This window comes from Kluyveromyces lactis (assembly GCF_000002515.2).
Source record: "Kluyveromyces lactis strain NRRL Y-1140 chromosome E complete sequence".
In the NCBI taxonomy this organism is placed as follows: Eukaryota; Fungi; Ascomycota; class Saccharomycetes; order Saccharomycetales; family Saccharomycetaceae; genus Kluyveromyces; species Kluyveromyces lactis.
Genome location: NC_006041.1, coordinates 562,123 through 577,598, shown reverse-complemented (window position 1 = coordinate 577,598; position 15,476 = coordinate 562,123). Strand labels below are relative to the sequence as shown.

Sequence of the window (15,476 nt, the reverse complement as noted above, 5' to 3'; positions counted from 1 at the left end):
TGTAACTCTATAAGAGCGTTGCATTACCCATGATCTGAATAAGCAAAAAGTAATATGAAGAAATATACAGTGAATCAAGTACAAATGTGCTGCTGTTTTTTTTGATTCAATGAAACTACGTACGATTACCCACGAAACGTTCCTTCCCATTGCGTTTCCTACCGCTTAATTGATGTGTTAAGTGGCAGAGATTTTACATTGTAAGGTCACGTGAACTTTCGTATATGAATGCGAGAGGCTTATTATATTTAACACAATATCATCCTCGCTTAAACAGACACAAACACTAACCAGAGAACAATAACATATCAAGTTGGCTCACAAGTAATCAGAGAATAATAGCCATAGAGTGTCGAGGGATGTTTAAAAGTAAGAAGCTCAAGACGGTTTCGAACGCTATCAAATCGGTAGCTTCGAAAGATGCCTCGAATGGAATCTCATCAAAGATGTTTGAGCTTTCCGAGGTCAGCAGGTACGGTATGAACGGAAAAGTGTGCACCTTTGCCTTTGATCCAGTTCAGAGCTTGTTAGCTATTGCTACAGATAGCGGAGAAATTCATGTTTATGGGAAGCAGCAAGTTGAGGTTGTTTTTACTCTAGAAGTTAAGGCAATTAAGGAGATGAGATTTATCAAAGGTATATATTTGATTGTTGTCGACGCCAAGGATTCATTGAGCGTATTATCTCTTCATAAAAAAGCCCTGCTTGCCTCCTTTTTTCCACCGGGCAAAATCACCTGTATTGAAACGGATCCGTCGTTAAACTGGGTTTTGATCGGTTTACAGAGTGGTGCGACCATCGTATATGATGTTGATAGAGACTATCTTTCGCCGTTCAAGATCGAAAACCTCCAGAAAAGCAGGTTCTTTAAAAGAGAACCCCTATCTCCGGTAGTATCTCTTCAGTGGAATCCGCGAGATATCGGGACGGTGTTGATTGCCTATGATAAAGTTACTGTTCTCTATTCATTTGTAGAAAATGACGTAAAGCAACAATTCATTCACGAAGAAGGGGAAAATGTTCCAAAAGTGCTCCACTCAGTATTTCATCCTAATGGATTGAATATCATGACCGTTCACGACGGCAATTGTTTGGTATTTTGGGACAGCAACACTGGTCAGAAAATAGTATCAAGATTCTTGCTAGATGAAGATCCATTAATTACTTCTACAGTAAGTACTAGCATTTTTAAGGTTGCTTGGATTCAAGAAAAAGATGAAAATTCTACGTCACTACTGTTTGCTGGTGGTTCAGGAGATGCTACTACTGGGGATCATAGTCTAACCTTAATAAATCTCGGTCCTACACCAATATACACAGTTACCTCTTATGATAAAATGGCCACTTACTATGCGCAACCTGTCAGCCAAAAAATTATTCCAGTTCCAAATGATGCATCCATAATTAATTTCCTACCGTTAGCAAATGGAAATCCATATTACGCGGGAAACTTTGCACCTATGGTAATTCTCGTTTTATTGGACGATGGCGAGATAGAAACTTTGTTATACCCATCTGGTAGTATTACTTACAAGGCATCGTTGTTCCCTCAGAGTATATCTTGGATAAGACCCGCTGCAACTACGTCATATGCAACTAGCGTTCCTAAAAAGACTTGGTTGGGAATGATGTCAGCAACCTACAATCGGGATTATATTTTGAAAGGTGGCTACCCTGCTAAGAAGACGCTAAGAGTGCACGATAGCAGATCCGCTTTGTCTACAGGCCATACTAACGGATCGGTAAGAATCTGGGATGCTTCCCACGGCGAGTTAGATGAATCTTCGGTGTTTGACGTCAATGTATCGCACTCACTCAATACTTCACAATCAGTCGCTGTTGACCACATATCATATGCTGCAGAGACTGCTGAATTAGCAGTATCTATTGAGTCTGGTGATGTTGTTTTGTATAAGTTCCAAGTGAACCAATTTTTTACCTCTCAAAAAGATGTAGCACTTGAAATGAATTTCAGAAGGTTTTCCCTCAATGATAAACCCCACGAAATCTTGGTTGATATAAGAGATAGAGCTCCAAACAACATACGCGAAGGGTTTATGCCGGTAACTGCCGTTCATGCTAGAAAAGGAAGGGTCTCTTCTCTTTGTAATAGCAATGTTGGATTTGTTGCAATAGCATATGAGGATGGCACTATAATTGTCATTGATCGAAGAGGACCAGCGATGATATATATGGATAGCATCTCAAAAATCTCGAAAGTAAGAAGTTCTTACGTCTCTCAATTCGAGTTCACGATTATGGAGTATGGCGAAGATGGTTATTCGTCCATTTTATTGCTATGCGGTACCGATGCGGGTGAAGTAATTCTATTGAAAATTATTCCTGATCCAAGCGGGCGGTTTACCGTACAACCTTATGATGCGTTGAAAGCTACAGATGATGGACCAATCGTTTCTTTGGCAACATTTTCTAAAGAAAGTGGAAGTTCCTGTCGAGCTTCAATTCCTCGTATGCAACAACTTTCAAAAGGATTAAGGGTCCAGGCTCAAATCGTCATCTCAGGAAGAACTGATATCAGGTTGATAACCCCTGGAAAATCAAAGGATACCCATCGAATTTTCAAGTATCCAATTGCCGTATCTGGATTATCAATTGTTCCATTTTTGAATGCAAAAAATGAACATAGCATCGCAACAGTTCTTGTTACAGTTCTAATTAATGGTGAAATCAAGGTCCTTTCTTTACCGGAGTTGAAAGAAATTAAGTCTTTTGCTCCGTTGGCTAACGTTCACTCTAAATATGTCAAAGAGTCAGGAGTGTTGGTTAACGGTGATATTGTCTACAGGGTAAGCAAAACGGAAGCATTTCTTTTGACTGTGATTAAGAAGAGCTCAACCACCTCTCAATCTCAGAATTCAGAAGAGACAGACTCGTTGTATAATCCTAACCTGAGGATTAAGTGCAGACCTTATTACAACAGCCTTCAATGGGTTCGCGGATCTATATATTGCAAACCGGAAGATTTGGATCATTTACTCGGAGAAGGAAGACCTGAACAGAAATACGAGGAAGAAAAGATTGCCAAGGGCACAATATCCTTGTCACCAGAAGAAAAGACACATAATACTCATGAGTTATCAGCAAACGGGAGGTACCAGTACCAAGCTCCCGTAAGGCACAGTGCGAAAAGTGGTGGTTACGGTCCGCTGAGATCTATATCAAGAGCAATGCAAAATGGTATGGATTCTATAGAGGATACTTTCAATGACTATGCTACTGCAGCAAATGAAACTATGAATGATGCCACAGATCAAATAGGAAAAGACTTGATAAAGGGAGCATTTAACTCCAAGATCGGATTATGATATATGAAATGTACACACCTTATATAAGATAAATTTACAAAAAATCATACTCATGCATATCGTAAGTGATCTGCTATCTATATGAGAGTTTTTGAATCCACGATAGCACGGTACACCTTTTTTTTTGACATCACGACTGTAAATCACTATGAGCATTAAACCTTTAAGTCCCAAACTTTGAAAATATCAAATAAATCTTTAAGGTATGAAAAAAAGAACTTGGATATTTTACAGCTTATAAATTATGAGTTGTTTGCGATGGCTAGGAGAGACACCAAAGAACAGGTAAATTACTACGATGGTTGTAGAGTTAGTAATTAATACTAATTTGCCAGAGTTGGAGGATGTCTCCAAGGAAAAACTGCTACGTAAAGGGATAACATTTGACCCGAACGAAAAGTTAGTATTGAATCGAGAAAGATGTGTCAATCCTGTATTGATCGATAACTTCTTTAGGTTCCTGAGACATGGTAGCGATGACGTGCTTAAACAAAAACTTAACAATAATAAGAGTGAGGGCAGTAAAGATCTAAACTGTAACATTCTTTTGAATCAAATGTTATATCCGAATTGGAAGGTTCGATCGGATGTAATCTCATTCTGTGAATCAGAATTAAAATCAATGAAAACCGAAGTTAACGATAAGTTCGGCAGCGAAAGCGATCCAAAACCGTTAGTAACGGAGAGGATAGATCCTTATGCTGTTAAAGATATAATATCAGAAAGAGAGTCGCATTACAAGGATTGTAATTCGCTTGAAACTTGGATCAACAACCAGAAGGACATAGAAAGGATAATTCAGATCAGGACATCTTCTATTTTGAGCGAGCAATGTGGAAATGATAGGGATTACATTCAAGACTTTCAAAACTTTATCAAAACGAAAAACTAAAGTATCAGCATTGAGGACTTGTAAATAGTATATATAGTAAATGTTTATCTAACTAATGACTTATCAAAAATGAAAGAAGGTGTTACTTTACAATCCCTTGATCAAACGAGTGACTTCGTCAACACCATTTTCATGGACCTGTGATAGCTTTTCTTTGACAACACTGATTAAGTCAGCTGCATCGATTAGTTCACCGTCGTCATTGGCGAATTCGGGACCTAATCTTTTAACACGTAGCTTGTTTTCAAGGTATTCTTCCTTACCTAGAATGACAGCTAATGGACAGCCTGATTTTTCTGCAGCATCAAATTGTTTTCTTGGGTTAGCCTTTGATTTGTAAACATATTCTGCTTCAATACCATTTTCCCATAGCATTTTTGCAACCTTCATTCTTTCTGGCAAATAACCTGTCCAGTCTTTACCACCACCAAAAGCCATAACGAACACTTGTGTAGCCGTAGGTCTGACGTTATTGCTTTGTTCTACTCTTTGCTTGATTAAGGAAAAGATTCTCTCCACACCGAAGGAGATACCCACACATGGGATAGAGGTAGATTTCTTACCAGAGGCTTCACCGAACATATTGACTAAGTTATCGTAACGACCACCAGCTGCGATAGAACCGACCCCGACATATTCAGAAGCATCATCATCGTCCTTCTTTTGCTTCTTGGATTTTTCCTTCAATTCAGAGGCGTTCTTTGGTGGGGCAGAAGCTGCTGTAACAGCTTCATAGATAATACCGGTGTAGTAATCCAAACCTCTTGCTAAAGACAAATCGAATGAGATGTAGTCTTGGATACCAAAGGCTTTAACATAGGAAATAAGAGTTTCAATTTCTTTCAAACCTTCAACAGCCTTTTCGTTAGCTTGGAAGGCCTTATCTTTGGATAAAATGTCATGAATAGTTTCTAAAGATCCGTTCAACTTAACGTACTCGCCAATGATGTTTGCAGTTTCTTCAGTTTGACCCTTTTCAATGGTAATTTCCTTCTTCACAACTTCCCATGGGGATTTGTCTAGTTTGTCGACAGCAGAAGAAATCTTTCTGACATCTTCATCCTTGACACCAGCGATCTGGAAGATACCATCCAAAATCTTTCTATGGTTCATCTTAACCTTGAAGTCTTTAATACCTAAGGAAGTTAAACCTTCAACAAGAATGGACAAGATTTCTGCATCTGGAACCATCGATTCGTAAGTGCCTGCAACATCAAAGTCACATTGGTAGAATTCTCTCATACGGCCCTTTGTCATGGCAGGTTGATCTCTTCTATAAACCTTGGCAATGTGGTATCTCTTAATGGATTGAACATTGTTCATGGCAACATATCTAGCAAATGGAACGGTCAAGTCATAACGCAAAGAACATAGTTCACCACCTTGATCTTCCAAGTTATAAATTAACTTGGAATCCTCACCGTACTTACCAGCTAGGATCTCACGTAGTTCGAAGACAGGTGTATCCAATGTAATACCACCGTGTCTCTTGAACAAAGACGACAATTGACTAAAAATGGCCTCTCTGATAACCATATCCTTTTCAGCCCAGTCCTTGGTACCCTTAGGGGTCTTCAAGGTAAACTGCAATTTACCACCGGATTTTGGCACTGCTTCAGATGGAGTAGACATCGTTCTCGTTATGCTTCTAATGATCCGTAGTTGACTTCGAATCATATACCGTGTATATACGAAAGAGAAAAGAGGAAAAGTATAATACAAAAGAAAATAAAAACAAGTGGATTGAAGAGAAGAAAGGATTCTTATTATGCAAAATCAATAACTAAAAACACCAAGTTTTAAGAACTTCGTACATATACTTTCTCATTTAATCATTATTCATATAGCATGTATATTCGAACATCAAAAATGATAAAATATTCAAGCTTCCTGCGAAAGTCAATTTTCATGTTGAGAGGTATCGAGCCAGAAAAATTTTCGAATTAAACAGAGTCACGTGACAATAACGGGGAAATACATAGGTATGGAGTCAGTTGCATAACACGCTAAAAAAGGATAGTATACTCATATGAGTAGTAGGATTGACGTTTTTCTTAATTCAAGGGCTGATTTTCTGGATGTTACTGTACGTAATCTTTTTTTTTGTATATACTCTTATTCGGGTATTTTGTGATGGAATATTATATTAAAGCGGAACTTCGTTATATCAGCTGCCTGACATAGGCATCACTTCTTTTCCAAAAGAGATGTCGTGTTCTTGAAGTTTACAGACCCATTATCAATTTTGGCAAAGCTTAGATAATTTTTTGCTGGTTTAAGAGATAGTGTAGATGTGGGCCATGTTTGAGCAGACGATTTGGCATCGGTCTGAACGAGAACTGTTCTTGGTCCCTTAACCCTGACGAAATCGGTATTGCTCATCGTGTGCCAACGTGTCTTCAAAAACTCTAAGGTTGTGTTAACAGTTTTCATGAAGGCAATTTTGTCCTCGTTATTGTGTATCGTTTCTGGTTGTGAATCAGATTCAAGCGATTTTGAGGTCTGTTCAAAAGTGACAGCCTGCTTAAAATCTAATTTGTTCAAACCATTGAAGGCTAGAATTCTGTTCTTTTGTAATATAATTTGATCATCTTCTGATTTTAACTCTAGTTTATAGACAGATCCATTCCCATTTAACAAAACGTTACCACGTCCCGACAGTTTCCCGTAGCTCCTGAGAACCGTCACCTTATTCGATATCCATCTGAAATAGTTTAACCATTTGTGGAACCATTGGATGGAGAGCGAAGAATTCCCTTCAAAAGATACTACGCTCTTTGGGTTCAATACTATCCAATCCTGTGTACCGTTTAACTGTAATACAGATAGCGTATCTGAAGACTTACGAGATGATACCAAACAGTTGAAGGTGTTGGTTCCCACAAGTTTATCAAATCTGCTTAACGAAAGAGTAGGCCAAAACGTGAACCATTTATTATAAGAAACATTAACGTTGGATAATCTATCGGAATCGTGTATCGATACGATAGAGTTGTGCCTCACATATAATGGGATCGAAGGTGAAACTTGTATCGAGGCTAATGTCGGGTTGTCCCCCAATAGTTGGAATTGTGTAGTAGTAACATTAGATCCATCCTCTCTAGTGGTTTCAGCATGGTTATCAAACAATGGTTTCAATTCTAATTGTGATCCGCTCAACACATTGGATGGAATCACTGTTGTTGGTGACGGCCTTAAAATCGAGATAGAACGCCTCCACATATTTTTTCTTTTTTCGCTACTTTTTCTCACTAAGAGAGACAAAAACAGTTATTTGCTTCAATTGATGTCTAATCCGATTAAACGATCAACAATTGGGTACCTTTTCAAACGCTCCTAATCGACAGCAATTCACGATTCTGTCTTTGTTCTCATTGGTTTGTTTGAATGTGTAATTGCTGCTCTATCTTTTGTTATAATAATATCTAATTCTTTGAAGCTGAAAATTTCAAGGTTTTGGCAGTTTCTGAAAATTGATTGGCTGAGTGATACTCCAATTAACAATCAAGAATGGAGGTTAGAATTCATGCTAACCACACATACATACACCATTACATAGCACCTGAGTCTCATCTAAGACATTGGGACAATTCGGTTGGACTGGAAATCTGTAAACGATTCAATCCTTTGCTTCTACGAGTAGTTTGACGCAAGTTTTATTGATTAAACTGATTCTATGATCGTTGATCTGACGGATGAAAAGAAAAAGAGGCCTCTCAAAAATTAAGGGTAAGTAATTGAAAATACTTTAGGAAGAGAGAATACATAATGTTACAAAGTGATTAATTATCACGAGCATTTAAAGAGTGCTTCAAGAGAAATAGATGCGGGGTAAAATAATACCGTTTTTCTTCCCCCTCCCTTAGTTTCTCTTGTCTCTTGTCTCTTGTCTCTTGTGTCCGGTGTCCTGGACCTGGATATGTCTCAGTGAAGAGGGCAAACAGATAAGCTTCCTGTTCAATCATTGGACTTCGTTTGTTCTTGATGATTGGAAGCAGCCAATTGTTTTGCAAAAAGGTACGAACTTAATGAAAAAATGCGATCATTATCGTCCAATGGCTGGGCATTTGACGAATGTGAGTGGTCAGACAATATCTGCTGCGCAGAACTGCTCTTGTTGAAACCCTGAAACCCGAGCAGAATGTTCCCCATTCTGGAAGATGGTTTCTGTGATAGATACTCTGTTTCTTTATCGTATACCTCTTGCTCTAAACTATTCCACTTGGCTTCGAGTTGTTTCTTCTGTACTAAAGCATCTCGAAGCTTCTTCTTTAGTTTCTCGTATTCTTTCTTTTGTTCGTCCATAGTTGTGTGAGATGAGTGTTAGGTTATGTTAAATCACTTTACCGATAGAGTAGAACACAATCAAAACCAGATTCAAATCCGTTCGATAGCGGATCGTCTGTTTCATCCTTTCTTGTTATTATATATGCAAATTGGATGTTGAAGTAGTGCGTTCTTTCAAACAATATTAACATTGGCGACGAGTCCGGGTAACAGTACTGGAACTCAGTTTGGAATTTGAAATTCGAAGAACCGACGAAAAAAAAGCCAACATGTAAACATCAACATAAACAGTGTTATCAACTCTAGTATCCCGTTTAAGAGCCATAATTTTCCATTGATAGCAGTTATAATCGGCAAAAACAGGTAGCTGTTGAAGAAGTTAATCCTTATCTGCTTTTGAAAATTGAAGATCTTCTCTTTGTTCTGGTGCATATAGAGTGATTACGTTATATCTATTGCAAGTTCAAGATGCCGACCATGAAGAGTGTGGTGATACAGATCTCGCAGACTAGGGTTATTTGTGGGTTCAGCAACCAAGATTTGCCGCAGTTAATTGTACCATCTCAATATTTGGCCTATAAAAGAGATGGATCGGATGTTAAAGTTTTCGGTAAATGGGAAATGATAGAGCATTGCGACGATGAGAGCGCTGAAATATACCAATTGTACGATAAGAACGGACTTCCAAATGATTGGGATATGATGGATGCTCAATGGCAGTACATCTTTCAAAGCCTAGGCATACAGTTCGAAGACTATCCAGTATGTGTTGTCTTACCTTCCGACTTAAACAGTGCGCGTCGTAAGAGATTTATGGAACAACTGTTGGGGTACGGTTTTCCAATGGTCCAACTTTTGAATGAGGCTGTCTGCAACACGTTGAGTCAGGGAAGATCGAGTGGAATTGTGGTGGACATTGGCCACAGTGGAGTGAAAGTGGACGTTGTCATTGATGGTGTTCTTTTCAAACAATACCGCAAGGAGAACAAGATCGGTGGTGCATTCTTAAACTGGCAGATCTGCGATCAATATTTGAAGCAGGATTCGGGCAAATCAACGAAAATCTGGAGGGATGCCACTGAATGGCTACCCAACTTCAAGAATAGCATGCTGCAAGTTTCTCCGATTGAATTGGATGCTAATTATGACGTGGCTCCTCATTACCAACATATGGTGTCACCAATGGACTTGACCAAAAATTTCCTACTCGATAAGAAAACTCTCACCTTCACTAACAAACAGCTATACACCATTGGAGAACTCTTGTTCAAGCCAGTGATACACGTAAGTAACAATGCAAACGGAGATGTAGAAATGGCAGATGTCAATGACATAGAGAAAAAGCCACATCCGGAGAAATTAATTGGGGTCATTGGATTGATCAGAGCATGCATCCAAAGTTTATTAAATGGTGTCAATGCAATGTCCACCGCAGGCAGTAACACTACAGGGTCCTCCACTACGACGGGTAATGCTTCCTCGGGCAACCAAAGCAACAACAACGAGGATACGAACATCCCAACGCACAGCTACACTTCTGAACAACTACAAAGTCTACTGCTTACGAACATTCTAGTGACAGGAAGTACCTCGAACATTCAGGGTTTAGAGCAAAGAATATTGAATGACGTTTCAGTCTCCCTAAACGATCTAACCACAGTGAGGCCTAAGATCCTTTTCAAACAGACCAAATTAGACAGAAACTTCCAATCATGGCAATCTGCAACAACCTTATGCAGACTACCGTTGCGCGAATCGTTACATGCGTGGGAATCTATCGAATGAATGGCGATATCCACCTGCCCTACCTCTCACTCAACTGGCAGTATAAAAATATAATAATGTACGTACCGGATAATCTTCAAACCCAAGAAAACTTAAACCAAATAGTATTAATCCACGTGACCGGATCTGGAATAGTAATTGCGAAGAAGGATAATTTAGAGGCGCTGATCCTTTTCAAGAAAAGGTACCAAAATAGTAAGACAATACCCTAAAAGAAGGCATCCATTCTCTTTCAACAAGCATTTTCGCGTATAAAATGATAGAAAAAGACGCGTTCCGGGAAGATTTGACTCACTCCGAAAAGAAACGTAGTACGTTTCTTTTTTAGAATTTCCTCCTGGAAAAACAAAGGGACACCAGAAAACTCCGTAGAGACGTGGAATAATTATCTAATTATTCAAACACATGTACGCATTTAGATTAGGTATTATCAAGAATCTTCCTTTGAATTGCTAGGATAACGTAAACAGTGTGACATGGAGGGGAGGCTTATCAGAAGGTAAACACAATGTCCCTGATGACCCTTGGGTCATCAGGGACATCTTATCAACAGCAATAACAGGGACTTGTCAAGGATGTCAACAGTGAAATGTAAGGCATTTGTGATTGTCCCTGCAACCCGGTGTTTTCAAATGGGACACTTTATCAGATGGGACACTTAGTTATTCCAGGATAAATGGCCAATTTTTTCTAAGAAGCACCAGTACGAATAGAGGGATTTTGTAAAAGAGACACGAGGACGTGGATAATGTCTGTTTTGTAAATAAGCAATGGGACAGGACGGGACACACAGACACCGAGATTCCTTGCAGACTGAAATACGGACTCTAAATTATGGAGCTTTTTCGATAGTGTGATATCAAATGTGAGTACATTTCTCTCATGACGAGTGTACTAATTATAATCGCTAATTAAGTTACAATAAATTGCAGACAAGTCAGAACGACCTGGTTCGAAATATATATAAGCAAAGGTATTTGTACACATTTGAATACTAAGAACTTAAACTCTTCAATATTAATTATAACTAATTTCGTTTAAATTATATCAGATTTAGCTCACCAGAGAACTAGCTTCCTATCAGACTAACTGTCGTTGATTGTCACTTTTTTGAATTTTAAATTCTTTTTGCATTGGGTTTCCATAGATTAATATCTCGAAAACCAATTTTAACACAAAACAATTATCAGAAAACCTGCTGCTAATTATAACACACCCTAAGAATATCTTTTAATTTTGCATTATTGTCAGTTTGAATAAGTCTATCACTGAACAATACCTTATTAACTTCCTATTTATTATAACGAAAAGAATCTAAAATGGCTGCTACTAGTGATATTGTCGAAAAGACTCACATTTTACAAAAATATTTGGAATTAGACCAAAGAGGTGCTATCATCGCCGAATACGTTTGGATTGATTCCGAAGGTGGTTTGAGATCCAAGGGTAGAACCTTGAACAAGAAGGTCACATCCGTTGATTCTTTGCCAGAGTGGAACTTTGATGGTTCTTCTACCGGCCAAGCTCCAGGTCATGACTCCGATATCTACTTGAAGCCTGTTGCCTTCTACCCAGATCCATTTAGAAGAGGTGACAACATTGTTGTTTTGGCTGAATGTTGGAACAACGATGGTACTCCAAATAAGTTCAACCACAGACATGAAGCTGCTAAGTTGTTCGAAGCTCACAAGGATGCTGAGATGTGGTTCGGTTTGGAACAAGAATACACTTTGTTCGACCAATACGATCAAGTATATGGCTGGCCAAAGGGTGGTTTCCCAGCTCCACAAGGTCCATACTACTGTGGTGTTGGTGCCGGTAAGGTCTTTGCTCGTGACGTCATCGAAGCTCATTACAGAGCCTGTTTGTATGCCGGTGTGAACATCTCTGGTATCAACGCTGAAGTCATGCCATCTCAATGGGAATTCCAAGTCGGTCCATGTGAAGGTATCGCCATGGCTGATCAATTGTGGATCGCCAGATACTTCCTGCATAGAGTAGCCGAAGAATTCGGTGTTAAGGTTTCTCTACATCCAAAGCCATTGAAGGGTGACTGGAACGGTGCTGGTTGTCACACCAACGTTTCTACCAAGCTAATGAGAGCTCCAGGTGGTATGAAGTACATCGAAGATGCTATCGAAAAGTTGTCCAAGAGACATAACGAACACATCAAGCTATATGGTGCTGACAACGAACAAAGATTGACTGGTAGACATGAAACCGCATCCATGTCCACCTTCTCTTCTGGTGTCGCCAACCGTGGTGCTTCCATTAGAATCCCAAGATCTGTCAACAAAGAGGGATACGGATATTTCGAAGACAGAAGACCTGCCTCCAACATTGACCCTTACTTGGTTACTGGTATCATGTGTGAAACTGTCTGTGGTGCTATTGAAAACGCCAACATGACTAAGGAATACGAAAGAGAATCTTTATAAATCAAAAAAGAGCAAAATTTCTCCCATTTCTATCTCCTAAACTCTCATACACAATCAATTTACTTCTTTCCCTTCTATTATCTTTGGATTTATTCCTCTAAAACATTTAGATGTTAATCCCGGTGATTAAATTTTGTTTTGTATATTAGATTTTAACCTCATTTCATACGTACTTTCATAACAACAATGAACATACTAAAAGTTCCCTTGTTTTTAAATTCGGCAACTGTTATAACAGTGGGCAATTAAAACGACTTCAGAATTTCGAAGAGAATGTTATCTAATCGAATCTGTCTGGAATTCCTTTATTCTCCCTTCCACCTGATGATTTAAAAATTCATCGAGGGATCGTTTTCAGATGGTGAGACATCAAATATTACCCGCACTTTGATACCCAGTGCTTGAAATTATGAAGACTTTCGAAATTTAATATAAACGATCTTTCAAATAAAAGGAGACACAGGGTTAAAAGGTGAGCCCTGCTACAAAAGAATTCAGCTAGCGGCCCACTTGCTCTAATTATTGGTCAAGCATTCGTTGTCCAACGAAAAAATTAGCAGTACTGATTGTTGATTGTATCCAGTTTGTGTCAGCACTCCGGGATGAACAGCCAATTTAAGCATATACTACTGGATAGTACTCATTTCCAACGGATTCGTCATGCTTTGAACTCAAGAACAATAGGATGGGATGCGTTGGTGCGCTCGTCTGAGATTAGTAAGTTTGATGGCGAAACGACTAAGAGTCTAGAAAGTAGATTGTTGAAAAATCAGAAACTAGACTTACCATTGGACACTGCCTTGACTTCTCTATTACACATTTTAGAAACTTCGAACAACCTGGATGTTAACAAATGTGTTGTCAATCTATTCTCTCAACTATTGACTTTAGAGCCATATAATGAACAGCTAGTCGAATTGCTTTCAAAGAGAGGTGCAAGGGACGTTTTAAACCAATTGTACGAACATACTTTGAATAAATCTTTTTCTGATGAACAGTTCAACTTAATATCTGCTTTCACTTTAGTTTCGTTATTGTTGCAGTTCAACGATACAGATTTAGCTTCAAAACTTTTAGAAAATAAACAATTTCAATCTTTGTTCAAATCAGAGCATAAAGATTCACTGTACTTGGCAATCAGATTATTACAAGAACTAACTGTTACAAAAGCGTACAAGCAACTGGTTTGGTCCCAAGAAGCGTTTTATTTGCCGATAGTTTTCCAATCAATCTTTTCTATCAATGAAAATCAACCTCAACAAACGAATACAAACAATTTACAAATTCAACTACAATACTACGCGTTAATGATTATCTGGTTATTGACCTTCGATCCTAAGATAACTGAAGCGTTCACTAAGGAACATCTAGCACACTATTTACAACTATTAAGGTTGATTAGATCTACAATTAAGGAAAAAGTCGTCAGACTTTCAGTTGCAATCATTCTAAATGGTATCAATGAATCAGTGAAAAATCATAAATCCACAGTTAAGAATTTAATTTTGCTAGGAAATGCCATCCCTACTTTGAACCAGATAATGGAGAGAAAGTTTTTGGACGATGAATTGAAACAAGATTTAACTACTTTGAAAGAATCTTTGGAAGCAGAGTACCATGAATTAACATCATTCGACGAATATTTGGCGGAGTTGAACTCCAAGATTTTATTATGGTCTCCTGTTCATCAAGACGATCAATTCTGGTTGGACAATTTGGATAAATTCAAAGAAAATAACTGGAAACTATTCTTGCAATTGATAGATTTATTGAAGGAATTTATCACCGAGAAGAGGCCTTCTTCGGTCAGTCTTCAAATTTTGTTGAATGACATCCGCAAAGTCATGGAATTGGATAATGATTCTATCAAAATACTTGGTAAAGACAAATTGATAATAATGCAACTTTTACAACATTCTGATTCGAAGGTCAAATATGAAGCTTTGAAGACCACACAGGTGATAGTGTCTAACACATTCAAATAAAGAAGTAAAAAAATAAATCAGCAAATCGTATAAACATAATATTTGTATATTGACAATATCTAACGGATTCTCAATTTATAAGAGTTTGCATAAAGTTCTCAGTACTATATTTGGTCACTGTCATTGGAATCTTGATCGGGTTCAGATCCAGTATCATACTCGTAATTGAGGCCATTCTTAACGGTGAAGTGATGTATCCCATTGTTCCTGTTCTTTGCCAGGTAATCATCATATTCCTGTTCTTGTTCATCGTTAATGGTGAAATCTTTGAACTTTTTAAGTAAGTTTGATCCATTTTCTTTGAATAATTTCCATGTTGAGTTAGGAGATCCTAATAACGACTTCTCAGGTGAAGCACTTAACAAACTAGTATTCTCACTCCTTTCATCAACCGCATTTTGATTTATTACTGGACGTAATTTCTGTTGTAATGCTTTCAGTTCTTGATTCAAACTAACTAATTTTGATTCACATTGTAAAATTTCATCTTCTACTTTAGCAATCTTTGTCATTATTTCCTTCTCCGTTTCCTGATCATTGGATTCAGTATTTGACAAGTCAATTTTCAGAGCGGTTCTTCTTGGCGATGGAGGCTGTCCTGCCTTGCTTGGAGAGGATTCCTCTGTGTCTCGTTCATTTCCATGTATTTTCTGTTCAGTCGTATTTTCATCTTGGTTATTTCTCTCTTTATTCACAATATTTAGCCTATACAGGCCAGTAGAATCGCTCACCACTCTTTTACTCATCTTTGATAAAAATGCTG

The 15,476-nt window shown here is 38.2% G+C and overlaps 9 protein-coding genes across 9 annotated transcripts; 5 read left to right on the top strand and 4 right to left on the bottom strand.

Annotated features, from left to right (window-relative positions):
* Nucleotides 1-359: 359 nt before the first annotated feature.
* SRO7 (Rab GTPase-binding protein SRO7) lies at nt 360-3,326 on the top strand (the record flags this gene model as incomplete). Its single annotated transcript, XM_454237.1, has 1 exon — nt 360-3,326. The coding sequence occupies one exon, from the start codon at nt 360-362 to the stop codon at nt 3,324-3,326; it is 2,967 nt and encodes a 988-aa protein (XP_454237.1).
* A 298-nt stretch (nt 3,327-3,624) lies between these two features.
* Nucleotides 3,625-4,218, top strand: MIX23 (Mix23p; the record flags this gene model as incomplete). Its single annotated transcript, XM_454236.1, has 1 exon — nt 3,625-4,218. One exon carries the CDS (start codon nt 3,625-3,627, stop codon nt 4,216-4,218), a length of 594 nt encoding a protein of 197 aa, XP_454236.1.
* Nucleotides 4,219-4,305: 87 nt separating this feature from the next.
* Nucleotides 4,306-5,895, bottom strand: HTS1 (histidine--tRNA ligase; the record flags this gene model as incomplete). The annotated part of the gene is made up of 1 exon (XM_454235.1): nt 4,306-5,895. One exon carries the CDS (start codon nt 5,893-5,895, stop codon nt 4,306-4,308), a length of 1,590 nt encoding a protein of 529 aa, XP_454235.1.
* Nucleotides 5,896-6,405: 510 nt separating this feature from the next.
* Nucleotides 6,406-7,440, bottom strand: AIM24 (Aim24p; the record flags this gene model as incomplete). Its single annotated transcript, XM_454234.1, has 1 exon — nt 6,406-7,440. The coding sequence occupies one exon, from the start codon at nt 7,438-7,440 to the stop codon at nt 6,406-6,408; it is 1,035 nt and encodes a 344-aa protein (XP_454234.1).
* Nucleotides 7,441-8,175: 735 nt separating this feature from the next.
* EAF6 (Eaf6p) lies at nt 8,176-8,523 on the bottom strand (the record flags this gene model as incomplete). The annotated part of the gene is made up of 1 exon (XM_454233.1): nt 8,176-8,523. The coding sequence occupies one exon, from the start codon at nt 8,521-8,523 to the stop codon at nt 8,176-8,178; it is 348 nt and encodes a 115-aa protein (XP_454233.1).
* A 450-nt stretch (nt 8,524-8,973) lies between these two features.
* On the top strand, nt 8,974-10,290 carry ARP7 (Arp7p; the record flags this gene model as incomplete). Its single annotated transcript, XM_454232.1, has 1 exon — nt 8,974-10,290. One exon carries the CDS (start codon nt 8,974-8,976, stop codon nt 10,288-10,290), a length of 1,317 nt encoding a protein of 438 aa, XP_454232.1.
* A 1,319-nt stretch (nt 10,291-11,609) lies between these two features.
* GLN1 (glutamate--ammonia ligase) lies at nt 11,610-12,728 on the top strand (the record flags this gene model as incomplete). Its single annotated transcript, XM_454231.1, has 1 exon — nt 11,610-12,728. One exon carries the CDS (start codon nt 11,610-11,612, stop codon nt 12,726-12,728), a length of 1,119 nt encoding a protein of 372 aa, XP_454231.1.
* A 602-nt stretch (nt 12,729-13,330) lies between these two features.
* VMA13 (H(+)-transporting V1 sector ATPase subunit H) lies at nt 13,331-14,713 on the top strand (the record flags this gene model as incomplete). Its single annotated transcript, XM_454230.1, has 1 exon — nt 13,331-14,713. One exon carries the CDS (start codon nt 13,331-13,333, stop codon nt 14,711-14,713), a length of 1,383 nt encoding a protein of 460 aa, XP_454230.1.
* Nucleotides 14,714-14,817: 104 nt separating this feature from the next.
* On the bottom strand, nt 14,818-15,459 carry ACF4 (Acf4p; the record flags this gene model as incomplete). The annotated part of the gene is made up of 1 exon (XM_454229.1): nt 14,818-15,459. One exon carries the CDS (start codon nt 15,457-15,459, stop codon nt 14,818-14,820), a length of 642 nt encoding a protein of 213 aa, XP_454229.1.
* Between the last annotated feature and the right edge of the window lie 17 nt (nt 15,460-15,476).